The 22,825-nt window shown below is 35.7% G+C and overlaps 1 protein-coding gene across 1 annotated transcript; it reads right to left on the bottom strand.

Annotated features, from left to right (window-relative positions):
- Window positions 1-6,584: 6,584 nt before the first annotated feature.
- On the bottom strand, window positions 6,585-21,121 carry ENPP7 (ectonucleotide pyrophosphatase/phosphodiesterase 7). Its single transcript, XM_074260322.1, has 6 exons — window positions 20,866-21,121; window positions 19,074-19,219; window positions 11,883-12,509; window positions 9,497-9,716; window positions 7,839-7,933; window positions 6,585-7,229 (listed from the first exon to the last, which is right to left on the bottom strand). Exons 1-5 carry the CDS (start codon window positions 21,119-21,121, stop codon window positions 7,857-7,859), a joined length of 1,326 nt encoding a protein of 441 aa, XP_074116423.1. The 3' UTR covers window positions 6,585-7,229; window positions 7,839-7,856.
- Window positions 21,122-22,825: the final 1,704 nt, after the last annotated feature.

Below are 22,825 nucleotides of genomic sequence, written 5' to 3'. Positions count from 1 at the left end.
TTTTGCAAGGGTCAGCACTGAAAAATTATCCATGCATATATTTTGTAAAGCTATAATAAAAGAAGAACCAATGTAAAATGAAATATATCAAATAAATAAAAATAATATATATAATGACTACAATAATAAAAATGGAAAAAATAAAAAAATAAATTAACAGAGCCAGGAGATCATTATACACGGCAACAACAAGACTATATGATGATCAGTTCTGGTAGACAAGGCTCTCTTCAACAATGAGTTGATTCAAACCAGTTCCAATTGTCCAGCAATGAAGAGAGCCATCTACACCCAGAGAGAGTACTATGGGAACTGAGTGTGGATCACAACATAGCATTTTCACTCTTTTTTGTTATTATTTGCTTGCATTTTTGTTTTCCTTCTCAGCTTTTTTTTTTTTTTTTCTAGATCCAATTTTTCTGGTGTAGCAAGATAATTGTATAAATATGTATACATATTGGAGGGGAAAATTTGGAACAGAAGGTTTTGCAAGGGTCAATGTTGAAAAAACTACTCATGTATATGTTTTGTAAATAAAAAGATATAATAATAAAAAATTAATTAATTAATTAAAAAAAACAGAATAGTTGGACCAGTTCATAATTTTACCAATGCGTTGATTTACCCATTTTTCTACATTCCTCCAATATTTGTCATTTTTCTTTTCTGTAATTTTATCCAACCTGATAGGTATGAGGTGGTACCACATATTCTTTTAATTTGTACTTTTCTAATTATTAGTGATTTAGAACATTTTATATGAATATTGATAAGTTTGATTTCTTATGAAAACTGCCTATTCATATCTTTTGATATCAATTTGATCAGGGACTCACTTCTATTGATCAATACCCTTTGAATACACTTTCCTTAGGGCTCTAAAGTCAACTAGCACTTTGTCCATATGTGGTTAACAGACTAGAAATAGTTATAGAATGTCTGATCATTCTCCAAATTGGGGAGCAGGTCAATCTCTTACTCAGCTCTATGCCTTTCTGGCAGCAGGCTACTCCATTTCTTTCATGTGTAGATTGAGCTTGGTCATATTATATATTATATTATATTATATCATATTATATTATTGTTATTGTTTAAAACTGAAAGAGACCTTAGAAGTCTCTTCATTTTATAGTTGAAGAAACTAGAGAAGTCCCAAAACTTTAAGTGGCCTCTAGATGATAATGATTAACATTTATATGGTGCTTTACAATTTATAAAATTATATACAGATGATTTAATTTGAAACTGACAATAATATTGTAAGACAGGTATTATAGATATTATTAAGCCTATTGTATAATTGAATTAGCTAACAACTAGTAAGTGTCACAGGTGGGATCTGAATATGTCTTTTTGCTCTCGCTGACTTGGATGGGCACATCTCCTACAATGAGAATCAATGCTTTTCACACAAAGATATTTCATAGCATTTTCAGCCTCAGATAATTCTCCTCATTCTACATTTATTGTGATTTTTTTGAATCAGATATAGCATTTACAGTTGGGTAAACAGGCTTGTGGGTACTCCCATGGGCTTGTGGGAACTTCTTACAGACCAATGAGCAAATTCCTTTTAAAGGTGTAAACTCTTTTAAAGGTTTGTAAAATTTACTTGTTTACTTCTGATTTATTTATTTGCTTCAGATTTATTTATTTGCTTCTGAAACATTGCCTGTTGTAGCATCTTACATAGAATAAAAGTATCAAAATTAACAACTAATTTGTGATGCAGGATTGTTTATTGTGATTTAGGTGTGCATTTTTGCTACAGCTGCCATTAGTAAGTAAACTGGGATCTATATACATAATTTAAACCATCTTAACATCTGTATTTCAACATAATTGGTTTGTAATCCCATATCTATTTAATTTGATCTATTTAAAGAAATTCTGAAAAGGGGTCCATAAGTTTCTCCAGAATTCCAGAGGCACAAAAATTGTTAAGAATCCTAAGTTTATAGGCATGGACCCACATTTAACACCACATACTAAGATTAGATCAAAATGGGTCCAAGATTTAGGCATAAAGAACGAAATCATAAATAAATTGGAAGAACATGGGATGGTTTACCTCTCAGACTTGTGGAGGAGGAAGGAGTTTGTGTCCAAGGGAGAACTAGAGACCATTATTGATCACAAAATAGAAAATTTTGATTACACCAAATTAAAAAGTTTCTGCACAAACAAAACTAATGCAAACAAGATTAGAAGGGAAGTAACAAATTGGGAAAACATTTTTACAGTTAAAGGTTCTGATAAAGGCCTCATCTCCAAAATATACAGAGAACTGATTTATAAGAAATCAAGCCATTCTCCAATTGATAAATGGTCAAAGGATATGAACAGACAATTTTCAGATGATGAATTAAACTATTTCCACTCATATGAAAGAGTGTTCCAAATCACTATTGATCAGAGAAATGCAAATTAAGACAACTCTGAGATACCACTACACACCTGTCAGATTGGCTAAGATGACAGGAACAAATAACGATGAATGTTGGAGGGGCTGTGGGAAAACTGGGACACTGATGCATTGTTGGTGGAGTTGTGAAAGAATCCAACCATTCTGGAGAGCAATCTGGAATTATGCCCAAAAAGTTATCAAAATGTGCATACCCTTTGACCCAGCCATACTACTACTGGGCTTATACCCCAAGGAAATACTAAAGAAGGGAAAGGGACCTGTATGTGCCAAAATGTTTGTGGCAGCTCTTTTCGTAGTGGCTAGAAGCTGGAAGATGAATGGATGTCCATCAATTGGAGAATGGTTGGGTAAATTATGGTATATGAATGTTATGGAATATTATTGTTCTGTAAGAAATGACCAACAGGAGAAATACAGAGAGGCTTGGAGAGACTTACATCAACTGATGCTGAGTGAAACGAGCAGAACTAGGAGATCATTATACACTTCAACAATGATACTGTACGAGGATGTATGCTGATGGAAGTGGATATCTTCAACATAGAGAAGAGCTAATCCAATTCCAATTGATTAATGATGGACAAAATCAGCTGCATCCAGAAAAGGAACACTGGGAAATGAGTATAAACTGTTATTTTTACCTTCTGAATCCAATTCTTCCTGTGCAACAAGGATTCGGTTCTACACACATATATTGTATGTAGAATATACTGTAATATATTTAACATGTACAAGACTGCCTGCCATCTGGGGGAGGGGGTTGGGAGAGGAAGGGAAAAAATCTGAATAGAAGTAAGTGCAAGGGATAATGTTGTAAAAAATTACCCATGCATATGTACTCTCAAAAAAAAAAAAAAGTTATAATTATAAAATTAAATTAAATTGAAAAAAAAAAAAAAAAAAGAATCCTAAGTTTAGGGGCAGCTAGGTGGCGCAGTGGATAGAGCACCAGCCCTGAATTCAGGAGGACCCGAGTTCAAATCTGGTCTCAGACACTTAATACTTCCTAACTGTGTGACCCTGGGCAAGTCACTTAACCCCAGCCTCAGAAAAAAAAGAAAAGAAAAAGAAGAGTCCTAAGTTTATACATGAACTGATGCTAAGTGAAATGAGCAGAACCAGGAGATCATTGGTACATAGCAACAACAAGATTATACAATGACCAATTCTGATGGATGTGCCTCTTTCCAACAATTAGATGATTGAGGCCAGTTCTAATGATCTTGTGATGAAGAGAGCCATCTACACCCAGGGAGAAGCCTGTGGGAACTGAGTGTGCACCACAACATAGCATTTTTACTCTTTTTATTGTTGTTTGCTTGCATTTTGTTAACTTACTCATTTTCTTTCCTTTTTCATCTGATTTTTCTTGTGCAACAAGAGAATTGTAAAAATATGCATACATATATTGGGTTTAACATATATTTTAGCATGTTGAACATATATTGGAGTACTTGCCATGTAGGGGAAAGGGTGGGAGAAAGGAGGGGAAAAATTGGAACACAATGTTTTGCAAGGGTCAATGTTGAAAAATTATTCATCCATATATTTTGAAAATAAAAAGCTTTAATAAAAATATAATCCTAAGTTTAAAAGATGGGAACTTGTAGGGCCTTTCTCCCAGAATCTCTTACTTCTTAAGTGGGCATAGCATGGCTGATGTGAGAACACGGAAGGGAGGAAGACAGGAATGTGGTGTTTTCTACATTTCTAGGATGCATGGGGTAACCCAATAGCATGTAAGGGCTTTATTCTAGGAATATGTTTGGTAGGTATACATTTCTGTGTCTTGGGAAGAGAGAAGACTGGGCAACATTGATGGAAAATGAAGTGAATGTCTCCTGTGCTTCAAGTTTCTACAGGACAAGAGGAGGTCAGAGATCCAAGATTGGCTCTGGGCTCTGCTGCCAAGGTGGCAAACTTGTCCCCTGGAAACTATGAAACTGCCATATCCTATAACAAGGATTACTTTACTTAGTCACTATGGAAGGGGTACCCTAAAAGTGAACCACATGTACCTTATTATCTGGTTGAGAGGATTAATATGTCTTTAAAACATTTTTATTAATATTTTTCATGTCACTTTAATTTTCTTCACCAATTAACAACTTTTTTTTCTTCCTTCCAGCTCCTCCCCTTCTCACTGAAAAAAATAGAAAAATAAAACTCAAGTAGCATATATATGATAACCTTGTACTGCCCATGTCCAAAATATGTGTCACTCTGAATTTTGAGACAATTTCTTTGATAGTAAATGGGTGGGTAGCATGGTTTGTCATTGATAGTCTGGAATTGTTGATAGATTTTTAATAATATTTTTCAGAGTTCTTAAGTCTTTCAAAGTTGTTTATAGTTATAGTTGTATATGTTTTCATTACATTCTGTAACAGTTAATATAAATCTTTCCAGTTTTCCCTAAAACCATACATTTATTCATTTCTCATGACACAGAAATTTAATCTGTTCAGTCATTCCTCAATTGAAGAGCACCTCCTGAGTTTTTAGTTTTTTGCCATTATAAAAATTTTATATAAATTTTTTGCACATAAAAATACTTTCCCTTTTACTTTGTTCTCCGTGATTAGTAAACCTAGTAGTAGTAGCACTGGGTCAAAAGAGAATGTACAATTCATTGACTTTTTGGACATAACTGTGGTTCCAAATTGTTTTTCAGTTATGGCTGGACAATTTCACAACTCTTCCAATAATGTTTTCTCATAGTCCTTTTAACATTTATTACTTTCCTATTTTTGTTATCTGCCAATTTTATGGATGTGAAGTAAAATCCCAGAGTTTCTTTAGTTTGCAGTTCTTTAATTCTTAGTGATTTAGAACATTTTTTTTCCATGACTCGTAGCAAAAATTATTTATTTTAAAAATAGCTTGTTGAAGTGTATAGTGATCTTCTGGTTCTGCTCATTTCACTCAGCAACAGTTGATTTAAGTCTCTCCAAGCTTCTCTGTATTCCTCCTGCTGGTCATTTCTTACAGAGCAATAATAAGGAATAAAATTCTTAACAAAATTTAAAAAAGGAATGTTGCCCAGTCTTCTCTCTTCCCAAGACACAGAAATGTATACCTACCTTTGACCATTTGCCAGTCAGGGGATGACTATTATTCTTATAAATTTGGATCAGTTCCTTATATATTTTGAAGATCTTTATCAAAGAAACTTGCTATAAATGTTTTCCCCAGTTAATTGTTCTAATTCTAGCCTTCCTAGTTTCAAGTGCATTGCTTTTGTTTGTGTAAAACCTTTATAATTTTATGGTTTTTTTTTTTTTTTTTTTTTTTTTGAGGCTGGGGTTAAGTGACTTGCCCAAGGTCACAAAGCTAGGAAGTGTTAATTGTCTGAGACCAGATTTGAACTCGGGTCCTCCTGAATTCAAGGCTGGTGCTCTATCCACTGCGCCACCTAGCTGCCCCTTATAATTTTATGTAATCAAAATTAACCATTTTATCTTCTCTGATCCTCTCATGCTTGCGGGTGTATGTATGTGTATGTGCTCCTTTGATGAAGAGTGTTCTGCATTATAAGTGATTTATTTTGTCAGCTATAGTAGGAGAATCATTAAGTGATCCCATTTTAGGAATGTATTTCCTCACAAGAGAAGGGTTAGTCCTATTTGCACCATGTTCAGTTCTCTTGTTCTTTCTTCCCTCTTCCCCCAAGAAATAATTAAAGGAATGTTACTGATATTTTAATTTTTAAATTTCTCTCCATTTTCAGGAATAAAATTCTTATTTTTTTTAAAATTTAATTTAATTTAATTTTTTTTTTATTCATTTTTCCAAATTATCCCCTCCCTCCTTCCACTCCCTCCCCCCGATGGCAGGTAATCCCATACATTTTACATGTGTTACAATATAACCTAGATACAATATATGTGTGTAGATACCATTTTCTTGTTGCACATTAAGTATTAGATTCCGAAGGTATAAGTAACCTGGGTAGATAGACAGTAGTGCTAACAATTTACATTCGCTTCCCAGTGTTCCTTCTCTGGGTGTAGTTATCTCTGTCCATCATTGATCAACTGGAAGTGAGTTGGATCTTCTCTATGTTGAAGATATCCACCTCCATCAGAATACATCTTCATACAGTATTGTTGTTGAAGTGTATAGTGATCTTCTGGTTCTGCTCATTTCACTCAGCAACAGTTGATTTAAGTCTCTCCAAGCTTCTCTGTATTCCTCCTGCTGGTCATTTCTTACAGAGCAATAATAAGGAATAAAATTCTTAACAAAATTTAAAAAAGGAAGAATATAAACTTCTTGAAAGCAAAGACTTTGTATAAAGCAGGTGCTTAATGAATGAATGAACCACAATCTTACATCATTTGAGACAACTCTGACTTATGCAATTCATAATTCTAGAATGAAGAGTCAAATGGACTGATGATGTGGGATTTGGAGGAACCCAGAACAGGAAGCTAGCTCATTGAGCATCCAGAGAGCCTTTCTCTAGTTTCCAGAGCCCTCTCTATAAGAATGAGTTTTTTTTAGTTGAACCATTGCCACTTGTTTTATTCAGTTTAATTGAATTAAACACATATTTGTTAATCAACTACTTTATGAAGGACACTTGAAATAAAAAGAAAAAATAAAATATTCCCTGCCCTCAAGTAGCTTGCCACATAACATACAGAAAAATAAATACATCGTAATTTAAGGAGGGAGAGACTACTAATAATGGAGGTGATCAGGAAGAGTGTCTTATGGGAGGTGGCCCATGAGCTAAGCCTTGAAGGTATATGGTATTCCAAGAGATGATGGGAAGGAGTCCATCCTCTACAAAGGCCTGAAGGGAGATAGGAAAGAGAATGTTAAGCATGAGGAGTCATTACTAGGCTGGATCAGGCAGAATATAAAAGAGGGAACAAAAGGAAATAATATGAAACCAGTCTTAGAATGCAGACAGGCTGGAGCCAGGTTGTGGAAGGCTTAGTACATCAGGCTGAAGAGTTTGAATTTGTAGAATCAATAGGGAGTTGTTGAAGGTTTTCACATAAGAAGGTGGTCAGATCAGAGCTCTGCCTTAGGAAGATTAATTTAGCATTTGTGTGAAGAATGGGTTTCCAGCGGTTCTCAAACTATGACCCACGGGCCAGATGCGGCCTGCTGAGGATGTTTATGCGGCCTGTTGGGTTATGGCAAATAGGCTGAGGGGCGGAGACAGAGTGTGAGCTTTTCTTTTTACTATAGTCCGGCCCTCCAACAGTCTGAGGGACAGTGAACTGGGCCCCTATTTAAAAAGTTTGAGGACTACTGGGTTAGAGTGTAGAGAGATTGGATGCAGTCTCTCTTTTTCATCTAGTCTTGAGCTCCCTTGAATCTAGGAAGAAGAGAGACCAGGGAAGCAAGAATGACAGTCCCCTATCCCTTTATTCCATTTCCACTGAATACTTACCTTGAATGATGGTGGATGTTAGAAGATTGTCCTCAGTAAGGTCACGGCCATCATGAGTCCCAAAGGCAGCTTCCCATATGACAGATGGGAAGAACCTAAAGAAAACAAAAATAAATAAAAACAAACAAAAAAACAAAAAAACTTCTGGCAAACTAGAAGGGTCTATAAGATGCAAATTGAGGGGATATATTTCTTTATCTCTTTTCTGAATGGGAGAGAATTTTGGAAACTCTATTATAGCCTGGAATTACTGAGGTTTGAGATTTTTCCTGGAAGACGGTTAGGTTAGCTAAAATTCTTTAAAATATTTTGGGACAGTTTCTCCAAACTAGTACAGATTAACCTTGGTGATTTTAGGTCAGACTTTTGGATGTGACAAGGACATTCCTGTTTTTTCTTTACCCTTTTTAAGGTGAAAAAATCATGTCAGTTCTAAAATGCTCTTTGAAGGAGTCTGACCTTAGGATTGGATGAATTACAGGAACTTCATCTAGGTTATCTAAGTGGAAAACAAAACAAAGGGCTTTGTACTATGCATTTAGGTAATCTACTTAACCTTGTTAATCTTTGAAACCTCACTCTGACATTCAGCTCTAACATCTGATGATTCTAGGAAATAGAAGTTATTATTTTAATTCATGCTGTTTTGTTATTGTTTGGTAGCTAGAGAACAGAGTGCTGGAGCTGAAGTCAGGAAATTGTTGAGCTTTTTCAGGTGTGCCCCACTCTTTGGAACCCCATTTGGGTTTTTTGGGCAGAGATACTGGAGTGGTTTGCCTTTTCTTTCTTCAGTTGATTTTACAGATGAAAAAACTGAGCAAGGTAAAATTGCCCAGCTTCACAAAGTTAGTGAGTGTCTGGAGTCATATTTGGAATCAGGAAGACCTGAGTTCAAATCTAGTCTCAATTAATTACTAGTTTTGTGACTCTGGACAAACTACTATTTTCCTTACTTCCTTTTCTATAAAGTGGGGGGCAATAATAGCACCTACTTAACCAGAGTTGTTGGGAGGATAAAATAATATTTGTAAAGTGATTTGCAAACTTTAAGTGCTATATAATCATCTCAGAGAGCTGGGGAGAGGATAATAAATGAGAGACTGGTTATGGACAATACTTTTGCATATGATGGCTTGTGTTGTGGAATTGGTGGCCCACGTATTCCCAAGATTTTGTAGTGTTCTTTGCAAAGTGAAAGAAGTGGGAATGTGCCTCCTAGGTAAACTACGATGTCTTTTGATTCCACTAGATGTCACTGTTTCAACAGGAATTTACTTTACCCCTAGGATACCCAAATACATCTTTAGTCAACACATATGTTCCTTAGGGTGATTGTGTGTGTGTGTGTGTGTGGGTGGGTGGGTGTGGGTGTGTGTGTAAAATGTCATCCTTCATACCTATGCACAGACTTACTTGAAATGAGGGAGAGGCAGAGACAGTGACAGAGAGACAAGTTAGAGATAGAGAGAGACAGAAGAGACAACAGAGGAGGCAGAGAAAGAAAGATAGAGCTAGAAAGAAAGAAAAAGAGAGAAAGAACAAGAGAGAAAAAGATAATAAAAGAGAGAGAGAGAGAGAGAGGAAGTTGGAAAGGAGGGAAGGAGCAAGCTAGACTTGTAAGAACAAAAAACAACTCAGGTCTGAATCCCCTCTGGCACCTGATTGTAGCATGGGCAGAGTGATCTTTAGGTTCCCATCGTTGGGTTCTGGTTTGATGTCCAGCAGTTTACAAAGAAGCTCATACACATGGACACTCTCAAAGGGTTCTACTTCCAGGCCTCTCTTAAAGTCAGGACCCACAGCTCGGAAGATGGTCTTCATGTCCTTGTCTCCATTGTCAAAACCATGTTCCCCATTGTTAAACTGGACATTAATTCTCTGTGAAAAAACAAAATTGCATCCATTGCTAATATTGCTGGGTAGGAGGAAAGCTGCTTCTTCTTCCAGTATCTTCTTCTAGCCTCTTGCCTGCATCTAACCCTTCTCTATTGTAGTGAAGCGCATAGAAATGAGAGAGAGAGAGAGAGAGAGAGAGAGAGAGAGAGAGAGAGAGAGAGAGAAAGAGAGAGAGAGAGAGAGAGAGAGAGAGAGAGAGAAAGAGAGAGAGAGACAGAGAGACAGAGACAGAGAGACAGAGACAGAGACAGAGAGAGCAAGATTTTAAGACTCAGATTTTTTTTTTTTTTTTTTAGAAAAAATTCTTGGTCCTAGAGACAGACATTCAATGAATATTCATCCTCATGACTTATAAATCTAAATAAATGAGGAGAGCTACCAATCCAGAAATTGCATTTTTTAAAATAAGATTTTGAGCTGAAAGGGACCATAGAGATAATTTAGTTTAATCCCTCCATTTTATAGGAAGTACAGAGGCCCCCAATAGGGAAGTGACTTGTTTAACATAGCTCACATAGGTAAATTACAGAACTGGGACTTGAACTGATGTCTTCTTGTTTCAAATCCTGTGCTCTTTCTCTTATACCTGTCTAGCTTCTCCAATTCCCTAATGTTCCCTTTCTTGTTTTAGTTCTTCTTCTGCTCTGTTCTTGGCTCCTGGTTCATCTGTTCTCTAGTTTTTTCTCCTATCAGTCAGCCACAATTCTTCTTCATCGTGTTCCATTCTCAAAACACACCTTATGAACTCATACACTCATACACACACACACACCAGAGTCCTGATATAGTGGCTGATATTTCATGCAAACTGTGTATTGAGTAAGAGTAGTGAAAAGTCTGTGGTGAGACTTGAGAATTGAAATAGATCTCTTACTGAGTGACAGGCTTTCCAAAATTTGGGCTCTAGAACCTTGGTCTTCCATTAGCTATATGATGGTGTATTTGTGAGGAAATGTAGATGCTAGGAAAAGCTAGTAAAGGTGAAAGAAGCCATGAAAGGAGTCATATAAAATTTTAATTTATCCACATTCCTGATTCCAATGTATACTGGCTCTATGACTGGTCAACTTGCATGACTTCTCAATGTCTTAGGCAACTTTGACTCTAAATTGCACCAAAAGAGAAAATGCTTTTTGGTTTATGGAGCTCCCTGCACCAAGGAAATCTAATTCCTTAATGGAGGAAGTAGGAAAAGGAGACTCTATCTCAAGAGTTCAGATCAAGAGGCATATTCTTTCTGTACAGTGGAAAGTGTTAGGTTTAAAGTCAAGAACCTGGGTGTGAAATCCTGTCTATTTAGGTGATCTTAGGCAAGTGACCAAATCTATCTAGGCCTTAATTTAGTTTCTTCAGGTGTAAATCTATGATCCTATGATCCTTCTGTTCTACTATGTTTACACAGGTCACACATTGTCATTTCTATTCCACAATACGCCAACATACACTCAACACATGATTACCTCCATATCTTTTATTCTTTCCCATCACTTTCCTAATGCTGTAAATTTGATATTTCCCTTCTACTCCTCGTCTTCCCCATATTATGCTTTCTACAATTGCATTTTCTACTCTGTTTGTCTACCCTCCGCTCCCATGGTTCCTTTCAATACTATCTGAATATCTACCACTCTGGGCTGTGTCTAATAGCTAGCTTCCCATAGTCTCAGCCGTTGCCATTATTTCTCTTATCTTGTATCTGCTCCTCCATAAAGCTTTCTCTTCTTCTGTGCCTGACACATATTCTTTACTATCAACCCTTACTACTTGGGTCTGATACACATGCATCATGAACTTCCCTTATCCTGTATCCTTCATGAACCTTCTTCCTGAATCATGTATGACACACATATACTTCATCTTTCTGTATCTTTGATGTCTCTATTTTACCCTAAAATTTCCTGACATCCTCTTTCTTGGATTTAGCCCAGGCCCTCCCAAATTGCTTTTGGATGCTGTTAACAGATTACATTTCTAGAACTATTCCACAACCAAATTAATTTGTTATACTCCCAAACACTCCCTGTGTAGATAAGGTGAATATTTCTTCTCAAATGAGATAATAGACATAGTGCCTGGTATATGCTAGGTACTAAATGAATGCTTATTCCCTTCCCATTCCCTCCCCCACTCCCCCATCAGGCTCCTTACCCCATGAATGACATAGCCCACATCACTATACATGACCAGTGGAACAATTCTGTCGTTATTGGCATAGTGAAAGTGCTCAGGGAAAGACTCCTTCTTGTAGACGTGGAGTTTAGGATGTGCATCCTTAAGGATCTCATACACCTTCTCCAGCTTCCCTTCTTTAGGAAGTAGCATTCCATTAGGTCCATAGTCTAGGAGTTCAAACTCAATATCCTTGAAGGTAAAGTTGGGGAACTTGTGAAATTCGACCAAATCACTGGCATTCTTTAGAACAGTGGTCATACCATGGTCAGATGTAATTATTAAGTTGAGGTTATCCTTGAGGTTATACATCTCAATCTGTTCCCGGAGGTAACCTACAGTTCGGTCCACCTGTAATACCATGTTCTTTCTCTCTTGGGACTCAGGACCATACTTGTGACCTGTGGAATCTGGCTCTCCAAAGTAGAGGGTGACCAAGTCCAGGCCATCTTCTGTGAACCACTTCATCACTGTGTCAATGTTTTGCCTCCATTCTTTCTCATCATTATACTTATGAAATATTCCTTCCTTCCTGCTCACAGTGACATACTCACCTTGGTAGCTGACGTTACCACCTGGGTAAAAGAATGACCCAGTTTTTAAGCCCTGAAAAGAAAAATTAGCAGATGGATCAAAGGATGCTTGCAGTTCATCAATATTTTTTTCTGTCTATCTGGCTTACTTCTTGACAGCACCCCCCCCCACATTCATCTATTTGCTCATCCATCTATCCATGATTCTGTTTTACTATAACATCTTTGTTCTTTTCTTTTTTTTTTTTTAATTTTTTATTTTATTTTATAATTATAACATTTTTTGACAGTACATATGCATGGGTAATTTTTTACAACATTATCCCTTGCACTTACTTCTATTCAGATTTTTTCCCTTCCTCCCCCAACCCCCTCCCCCAGATGGCAAGCAGTCTTATATATGTTAAATATATTACAGTATAATTTAGATACAATATATGTGTGTAGAACCGAATTTTTTGTTGCACAGGAAGAATTGGATTCAGAAGGTAAAAATAACAGTTTACATTCATTTCCCAGTGTTCCTTTTCTGGATGTAGCTGGTTCTGTCCATCATTAATCAATTGGAATTGGATTAGATCTTCTCTATGTTGAAGAAATCCACTTCCATCAGCATACATCCTCGTACAGTATCATTGTTGAAGTGTATAATGATCTTCTGGTTATCTTTGTTCTTTTCAATGAGCATTTATAGTAGGATGCTATCAGGAAAATCTGAAATGACTTACATGAACTGAAGCAAAGTGAAATGAACAGAACCAGGAGAACATTGTGTATAACAGCAATGTCTGATGATCAACTGTGAATAACTTAGCTACTCTCAGCAATATAATGGTCCAAATCAATTGTGAAGGACTTATGGGGAAAAATACTATCCATCTCCAGAGAAAGAACCATTAGAGTCTGAATGCAGATTGACGTTTTCTTTTTCTTTACTTTTTGTTGTTGTTGTTGTCTGTATTTTCTTTCACAGCATGACTTATGTGGAAATGTTTTGTATTACTAGACATGTATAACCTATGTGAAATTGTTTGTCTTCTCACTTTGGCTGAGAGAAGAATAAGAGAGAGAATTTGGAATTTAGAATTTGAAAAAAAAGTTAAAATTATTTTAAAATGTAATTGGAGAAAATAAAAAAAAATTTTTTTTTAAAAAGAGCATTCACATTTCTGACTATTTTTAGAATATCTTTATGACACAAGTAGAGTAAGAATTGTTATCTTCATTTTACATAGGAGGAAGCTATTTCTCAGAGTGGCTAAAATCAATAGCTATAATTTATTCAAACATTTCACAATTGATAGGTACCCTCTTAGTTTCCAATTTCTTGCTACCATGAAAAGAATCGCTATGAATATTTTTGCATATAAATCCTTTTCCTCTTTTTTTAATGTCTTTGAGGTATAGGTCAAGTTTTTGCGTCAAAGGGCATTTAAAACCATTTGAAAAAATGCTCCAAATAAAAAAGGGAAATTCAAATTAAAGCAAATCTGAATATCTACCTCATACCCATAAGATTAGAGAAGTTGGCAAAAATGGAAAATGATAAATCTTGGCTCATTTGATACACCGTTAGTGGAGCTATGAATTGGTTCTGCCATTCTGGAAAGCAGTTTGGAACTATGCTACCAAAGTTACTCAATTGCAATGTAAAATCATTTTTGAATACTGAAGAGTGTTATATTACATGATATTACAATTATTATTATGGCATAAAGTAACTATCTTAATTAGGGTCATATCTGGGACTAGAAACCAGATCCTTTGACTGAGATTTAGTAAAGAGCCGGGGTTCTTTTCATTAGGTTGTGTTTCCTTTCTCCATTTGTTTTCTACTATAAACTTCTGTGAAGAAGCCTCATAGCCTAATGAAAAGAGGGCTGGAGCTAGAATCAAGAGAGACTGAATTTGAATTCTAGCTCTGACCCTTAACTTGTTTGGGGGGCCCGAGAAAGTCACTTAACCCATTTGAGCATCAGTTTCCTCTCTGTACATGGGGATAATAAGATTCATTCTACATCCTCCCAGCATTTTGCAAACCTCAGTTGCTATAAAAATGAGAAAAACTATAATTATTAAGTAGAATAAAAATGAATCAATAAAAGTATTGCCAAAGAAAAAGAAAGTGGGAGAGTTACACAGACAGAGTTGAGAGATAATGGATGGACAGTGCAAAGACCTCCCTATTGGCATTTTTAAAAATTGAACCTGTGACTTCATTGATATAGGGAACTCCCTGTGAAGAAATCCTTCTACCAATGCCAATCAATAACTGCAGCAGCCTCAATGGTGGCAACTTATAGAATTACTCAGGAACATTGCCATAGTCACACAATTGATATGTATTGGAGGCGGTATTTGACTTTGAGATAGGCTTTCTATTCAGTATCTTGCCTCTATCTACTCAGTTCTCTGGCATTTCTAGTATCTTTAAAATATTAAAAGAACTACAGGATTACAGTGAGTGATGATCTGAAAGAATTATTCACATCTGTGAGATTATTTATCTGTCCACTCATCCAATATATTTAGGTAACCACCCATCCCCACTTTCTTTCTCTATTTAATTTCTGACCCACATCATCATCCCTTTGATCTGTCTATAGACTGAGCACTCACACAGTGGTAGATGCTGTTGGGTATCAAGTTATTAGCCTTTTCTTTCTGCCATGTATTATCCAACTAAGGGAAACTCACATTTGTGTTTTCTCTATTTATTATGTAGGAGTGGGCTCTTAGATTTACACTATTTTTGTTTGCAAATTTTCTTTTGTTCTTTACTATAAGAGCAATCCTTAATCTATAGACCTGGAAATCAGTAGATCTGGGTTCAAGCTTCATCTCTTTCACTCTTTTCACTCTGTATTATCTTGAGAGTAATTCCATTTCTCTGAGTCTGTTTCCTTCTCTGCATGTGGGGGTAAGAATACCAGTTTTATGTTTTGAGACTCAAATGAGATAATGGATGTGAAAGTGCTTTGTGACAATTATTATCACAGCAGGACTGGAATCCAGGGAGTCTTCATTATTTGAGGATAATTACTACTGTAAAAAAAGTGAAATCACTTAAAGTGGGGAATAAGATTTCATAGTAAATAGTTAAAAAAAAAAAGGTTTGATTAGGACTTTATTTTTAAAAAATAAACCTATAAATTATAAAAATAGGCTTGCTTTATATTATACATTAAAATGTATTTATTTCATTTTCAATTTATAGAATAAAAACATTTCCATAATATGATATAATAAAAAGATAGTTGTACATGAAACTGCAAATCTATTATGTACAACTTGCAACTTTTAAAAATATATAATAGAATTATTATGTAAATTTATTTTTTCCCTTCTTTTTATTCCCTCCACCTTAGAGATGACTACCATTAGAAACAAATATTTATATATATATGTAAAATCATACTCTACATACTTCTTTTTATCAGTTCTTTCTTTGGATGCAAATATAATTTCAGTTATGTGCTAATTCTTGGAAGGAAAATTAATGAATCAAAAAAATTGGAAGGAGGGCTAGCATAGTATGATGAGGAATTCTTTATTTCACATCTGACTTTTTGCATCAATTTATTTCATCAGCTTTTCTGAATTTCTTAATCTTTTGACATTTTGAATTGTCCTCTTTTGAAGTGCCTAATGACAATCAGTTAGTGACTTGATTCTGATAGAAGGGGATAGGCAGGGATAGATACTAGTTTAAAGTAGGAATGGTTATTTAAATCAGGAACAATTTTATAAGTTTATTAGCTATAAGTTTTTAATAATTTCATAAGTTTATTAGTAAATGTTTTCATGTCAGGATAACTTTTGTTTCTTTCCTCATATAACTTCATAAACTGGCAATATGGAATTGTGGATAGAAAACTGACCTCAGGAAAAGCTCAATTTTAAAGGCTGCCTCTGATACATATTGACTGTATGATTATGGGCAAATGAATTAACTTCTCAGTGTTTTAAGAAATTATTTAAGACAAACTGTATAAAAGGGTTGTTGTTTAGCTATATGTGACTCTTTGAGGCCCCATTTTGGGGCTTTCTTTGCAAAGATACTAGAATGATTTGCCATTTCTTTCTTCAGCCCATTTATTGAGGAAACTGAGGTAAACAGGCAAAAGTAACTTACTTAAGGTCACACAGTTAGTAAATGTCTAAGGCTAGATTTGAATTCGGAAAGATGAATTTTCCTAACTCCAGGCCTAATGCTCTATCCACTGTGTCCATAAAAAAGGGTCATTGAACAGAAAGATTGTGTGATGATCAACTATGGTAATCTTATCTCTTCTTAGCAATATAGGGATCCAAGACAATTCCAACAGACTTGGAATGGAAAATGTCATCTGTGTAGAGAAAGAACTATGGAGTCTGAAGGCTGATTGAAGCATACTATTTTCACCTTTTTTTGTTGTTTTCCCCTTTTGTACTGATTTTTTTTTTCACAACACAAATATGGAAATATGTTTAAATGATTGTATATGTATAACCTATATCAGATTTCTTGCTGTTTTGGAGACAGAGGAGTCAGGCAAGGAGGAAGGGAGAAAAAATTGGAACCGAAAATCTTACAAAATCACTACAAAAATGAATGTTGAAAATTATTTCTACATGTAATTGGAAAAATAAAATATTGTTGAAGAAAGAAATTTACCCAGAAATACTATTGAAGTTTAAAAACAATTCTCAATTTAAAAATCTAGATAAAATTGATATTCAGTATATATATATATATATATATATATATATATATATACACACACACATATACAGAAATATATATGTATGTACATACATATATACACATATTTATGTATATATACACAGACATGTATATGCATACATACACACATATGTGCATGTGATCTGTGTTGAATTTTCTCTTTCACTGCAATCATAGGTCTGCACAGAAAAAAATACATCTTAGTTACTACAAAGAGTTGGATGATGAGTACTTGGTTAATGAGGACCCATCATGGTGAGACTTTTCTATAAAACCTTTGGTTTCTTCTATACTAGAAGGAGATATCTGTGGATATAGGATTGGTAGGGAACTCTAAGAGATCACCGTATCTAACTCCTCACCATCACTTTACTGCTAAGGGAAACTGATTCCTAGAGAGAGAAATGATTTCCCAAAGTCACAGAGTTACAAGTAGCAAAGGAAGAATTTGAATACTCTGGTCTTCTGAGCCCAAATCCAGTATTCATTCCTCTAAGCTACACTATAGTATTAAGCCATCTAGCCTTGGAATGGGAGGAATTTGAAAAAACGCACATTGTCTCCTAAGACCAATTATCCACACTCTGGTCAAATCCTCAGTATTGGGATCTTAGCCTCAAATATTAACAGAATCATAACTTCAAAGAAGAAGAAAGTGTTCTGGAGTTTGCCTGCGTCCAACTCCTTTTATTTTAAAGATGGGAAAGCTGGTCTACGGAAGGCTGGTCTAAACACTTAAGAAAAGTGGATTCAAGACTTAATTGCAACACCTTGACTATTTGTGACCCTTAACAAATCCCTCAAGTTCTTAATGCACTTAGCCAGTGGTTTGAAATTTAAATAGAAATGGGGGCCACTACATAAGGATCTCTCAAGGCCATATAATTTTAAAATGTAATATTATTTATATTTTACTGTGTTTTATTTATTTTGTAAAATATTTCCCAATTATATTTTTATCTGGTTCCGCTGGCACTCAGAGACTGTTGTGAGTCACATATGTTTCTGGAAAAAAAGTGCATGATACCTCAAATCTAGACAACTCTTTAAGATTCTGAGTTATAGAGAAGATGCCAATTTATTGGAAAAAGGAGTTTTCACCCTTGGGTTTTCCCTATATCTTTTAAATCATAGGTTCAGTCTTTATGGGAAAACTGAGACTGAGAGAGGGGATGTAACATGTATAAGGTCGCTCAGATAATTAATTCCAGATCAGGAATTTGAATTCAGGTTTCCAAGAACCTACTCCTTTCCTCCTTTGATATACCACCAAAGAAAGAACTTTGGAAGATTGCTCTGCTTGTCATTTCTCAACCCACAGAAACACACCTCAAAGCTTTTTGGTTATCCCTCATGAGTGGATGGTTTAAACAGAGTTGTGCCAAAGTATTTATGAATCTGTGGCAAGACTTGTCTCCTCCAGGCTCCACACTGAGTCCTGAATCCCACTTAATGCTAAAGTTAGTTCTAAATATCTAACTTAAGAGAAGTCCACATGGACCACACCTTTTGCACATCCTGGATTTCTTTCATCTTTCAAAGCTCTAACTGAGGCAGGGTTGATGGGTCTTTGTCCCAGGGTGCCAAATTTAAAAGATATCAGCACCTGCAGTGCTCTAATAGTATAAAAACAAAGAAACATGAGAACTTATGACTTAATTAGCAAGACTAATAGGAAGCTAATGATGCTGGGAGGAACGCCTGCCATACTCTCTTTTCCACCAGGGTGAACTTCTTTCCTTTTGCCCTTCTGGCTTCATTGAACTCCCCAGAATATCCCCTGACAATAATATGCTTTTTACCCTCCTTCCTTGACACTTATCCCTGTCCCAGGATGTGGTAGTTGCTCTGAGTGCAAACACCCTTGTTATAACTCTGTCCATATTTCCTTAGTAGGCAAGGCAATGTTACCTGTCTCTGGGCAGTGATCCAAATGGGCAGGCTGCCATTATCCCACCACCTATCAATTCCCAGTGTGGCATGGTAGGGTAGCTTCACTTTGGTGGTGGTATTATAGTACATGTTGTGGACAACACCATGGTTCTCAATATACTTCCCTGCAGGAATAAGAGATAGTTGTGGTATAGTAATGGGAGGTAGTGCAGCATCACTTGCCAGGATTCTGAGTAGAGTCGGAAAAGCTTTAAAAAATCAACTGGGGATGATGATACCAGTGAAGCAAAGAGACAAGAGACTATAGTAAAGAGATAGGGGAATATAGATAGATAGATAGATAGATAGATAGATAGATAGATAGACAGACAGAGGGTAAAAAATGGGCAGTGGAAAGAAATCAAACCATGATGCTTACCTTCCTAAATTATACTGGACTCAGACTCAAGAACACCTAAATTCAAATCAGATCTCAGACATTTACTAGTTATACCACCTCTGGGCAAATCATTTAATCTCATCTGCCTCAATTTCATCTGTAAAATGGGGATAATAATAGTATATACTTCCCAGAGTGGATAGTAGGCTCAAATGAGAAAATATTTGTCAAGTGCTTGCTTAGCACAATACCTGGCACATAGTAGGAATTTAATAAATGCATGTTAAAAATAAGTTTACCTCTTCAAGGAAGCCTTTCTGGGTGAATCTCTGAAGTTTTGTATTCTTGGTTGATTAAGTACTTGCAAAGGTATCTCTATGGTCTCTTCTGGGTCAATGGATTTATGATTCTACTTAGTTTGGACTATATGTTCAGAGATTGGGAAAATGGATAGTAAATAGTTGAGAAGTGTATCTGCTTTGTCTAAATATAACAATCATGACCTTAAAAAGATAATATAATTTTACTGGATGGAACTTCACTGAGCCAAGATCCTTAATTTTCATTGAACTTTCCTCTTCTCTAAAATGGGAATAAAAATAATACCTGATTTACAATGTTGTTATAAGAATAAAATGTGATAATATTTGCAAAGTGTTTTGCATACCTGAAACCACTATATAAATGCTAGTTATCATTATGATGAACAGGAAAAAGAAAGAGAAGGAAAAGAAGAAGGAGAGGAAGAGAGAGAAGAAGAGAAGTAGTAGGAGAACTATTCATTCATTCATTATGCTGTTGTCTTCTAAGATCTGAAAATTAAATTCTATCCATTTATTTGAAAGGATTATGAAGTTAAAGAGACATGTTTTAGTAAAAAAAGGGATTATTGTGTGGTTGGTGGAATGTTGGACATGAAGTCATCTAAATCTGGGTTCAAATCTCATCTTTAACACTTAATCTGTAACCTTGAGCAAGTAATTTTTCTTATAAACCCCAGTCCCATTTTCAGTAAAATAAGAGTGCCCATAGTACCTACCTTACAGGATTGTTGAGAGACTCTAAATAGAAAATATTAAAACATTATATCAATGTCAGCTATTATTATTTCAGAATGATTAATAATTATTATATAATAATAGATGACAAATATATAATATATAATAATAATTATTATATTCACCATCAATTATTTACACTTTCCCTAGTAAATATTCTGAAGGTATTTATTTCATCTTTCCAGTATCATAAATTGGCTGAGATTAGGAGTAGTATATCTAATATTTGTCCTTTACTCCCTTCTCCATAGCATCTTGCATAGAATTCTATCTTCCTTGGTTACTCACTCAACACAGCTGCCTGACTGAACTATTTCTTTGAAGGTTTTCTTGTTCTTGTCCCTCTTTCCCCAAACCTGAGCAGGGTACTCACCAGTAACCAGGGTGAAGTGGCAGGGGCTAGTCATGGTGACAAAAGCTGGGATCATGTAATGAGCTTTCACGCCATCTTTAACCATAGAATCCAAATTGGGGGTATTTACATCTTGGTCATAGTTCCAACGAAAACCATCAAAAGAAACCAGGAGCAACTTGTTCTTGGGGAGCTGCCTCTGGAAAGGAGCTCCAGTAACTAGGAGGAAGAGGGTGAGCAGAGCCACAGAAGACAGGAGAACTCTTGGACACCTCATGTTGAAATGCATAGGAAAACTTGTTGCAGAGAGATGTGATCAGAAGAGAAGAGCAAAGTCCTTGGGCTATATACCCTTTCTATCTGATCCTAGAATATTTGCAGAGGAAAAATTCCACAATGATCTAGCATATTTATTTAAGAGATATATTCGAACCAGTCTTCACATTTGTCACCAGGAATTACAAGCTCTTTATAATAGAAAAAGTATTGTCCTTTGACTAAGGGAAAGACCTAGGCCATCAGTTATGCCTTAACATTCAGTGGTTGTAATGGCTAAGTCCAACTAAGGCCTTAGAATAGAAAAGATGTTCAACAAGGATTCTGCAGCATTTAATTTGTGTTTGTGGCCCTTCTCACCTCTATAGGGAAGCACATCTCATTAATAGGCCAGGCTGTACAGGAATAAACAAAGACCCTTCAATGTCAGGATTAAAAAAAAATACTCAGGGAATTTGTCCTCATGTAAAAGCTGAAATCTTTTGGAGCTTTGTGAGATTTGCAAAAAGGGCTTGTCCCCAGGCTTTTTTTTTTTTTTTTTTTTTTAATAGATTAAGAAAAAGGTGTATGAATTTATTTTAGAATAAAGCATATAGTGACTGAGAATTCCATCATCCTTTCCTCTCATAAAAGAGTAACAGCAATAATTTGTTTAACAAATTAAAGACAGATGAAGGAGAAACAGGATTCCAAAGTAAATAGTATAAAGTGGCAAATAAGCAGGCTCTTTGCTCTTCCTCTGACTCTTTCCCAAGCACTTTTGGAGGAGCTCTAAAAAGTGGGTTGCACAATGTTAGTAGATAAGTGTCCCTCTTAGATGGTAAGATCCTTGAGGGCAGAGGCTGTTGACATCTTGTATTTGTATCCTCAAATACCTCCTGCCTTGTATCATTATGATACATAATGGCAGCTTAATAAATGCTTGTGTATTTATTGATTCCAGAGCAAGAGCCAGAAAGAACTGTCTTGCCCAGGGAGATTCTAGGTATTGGGGCTTGTGGCACTCTCTTCCAGCTCCTCAGTTTAATATCATTAAATTCAATGACATTACACTCTACACTCCCCACCCCCAGGCCTATAAGTCCAGCAGGCCATTACCCTAAGATGGCTACTCTTTCTTGATTGCTGGGGCTTGACCTGACCTTCAATACAGCAGGATTTTATTAGCATGACTCTCCACTTTATCAATCACTGTTGCCTTTTATTACTTCTCAGGGGCTTTATCACAAGGGCTGCCTTGCCTTCTGGCTAAATAAGGATTAATATTTAACAGGATTATGTGCTATGGGTTAATAGCACTCCTGAGAGAGAGTTGCTGGGCCCTTCTCACATAAACTCTGCTTTTCATTCTTCTCATTTTTATATTGGGAAGAGAGTTGGATTTGGAGTGAAAGGACCTGGTTTCAGATCTAGGCTTGATTACCTAAAACCTTTGTAACTTTGAGAAAGACATAAGAGGAATCCAGTTTATTCTTTCATAAAATATGGGGTTTGAATTATGTGATCTCTAAAGTTTCTCCCACCCTTGCTTACACAGCATCACAGAATTTTTTTCAGTAAAAGAGACCTTTTATAACAAAAAGGAATCCCTACTCTAAAATGCTTTAATCCCAAATGGATGAGGAAGGGTTTAGTTGGTGACCTAAGTATTCTTTTTATTGTTTACTCTTTCTTCCCTACCTTTCTACCCTCTTGGTCTCTGGAG

This window comes from Sminthopsis crassicaudata, chromosome 4 (genome assembly GCF_048593235.1).
Source record: "Sminthopsis crassicaudata isolate SCR6 chromosome 4, ASM4859323v1, whole genome shotgun sequence".
NCBI classification, from domain to species: Eukaryota; Metazoa; Chordata; class Mammalia; order Dasyuromorphia; family Dasyuridae; genus Sminthopsis; species Sminthopsis crassicaudata.
Note: the sequence above shows the minus strand (reverse complement) of the source record. Positions and strands in the feature narration are given on the sequence as shown.

Excerpts from the sequence above, each read along its gene's own strand:
- ENPP7 (XM_074260322.1), bottom strand. The coding sequence starts at position 21,121 with ATGAGGTGTCCAAGAGTTCTCCTGTCTTCTGTGGCTCTGCTCACCCTC. Across the intron at positions 9,717-11,882 it reads TGGGCTATGTCATTCATGGG|AGAATTAATGTCCAGTTTAA; the intron begins GTAAGGAGCCTG and ends GTTTTTTCACAG. Across the intron at positions 7,934-9,496 it reads TCTGCCCATGCTACAATCAG|GTTCTTCCCATCTGTCATAT; the intron begins GTGCCAGAGGGG and ends TGTTTTCTTTAG.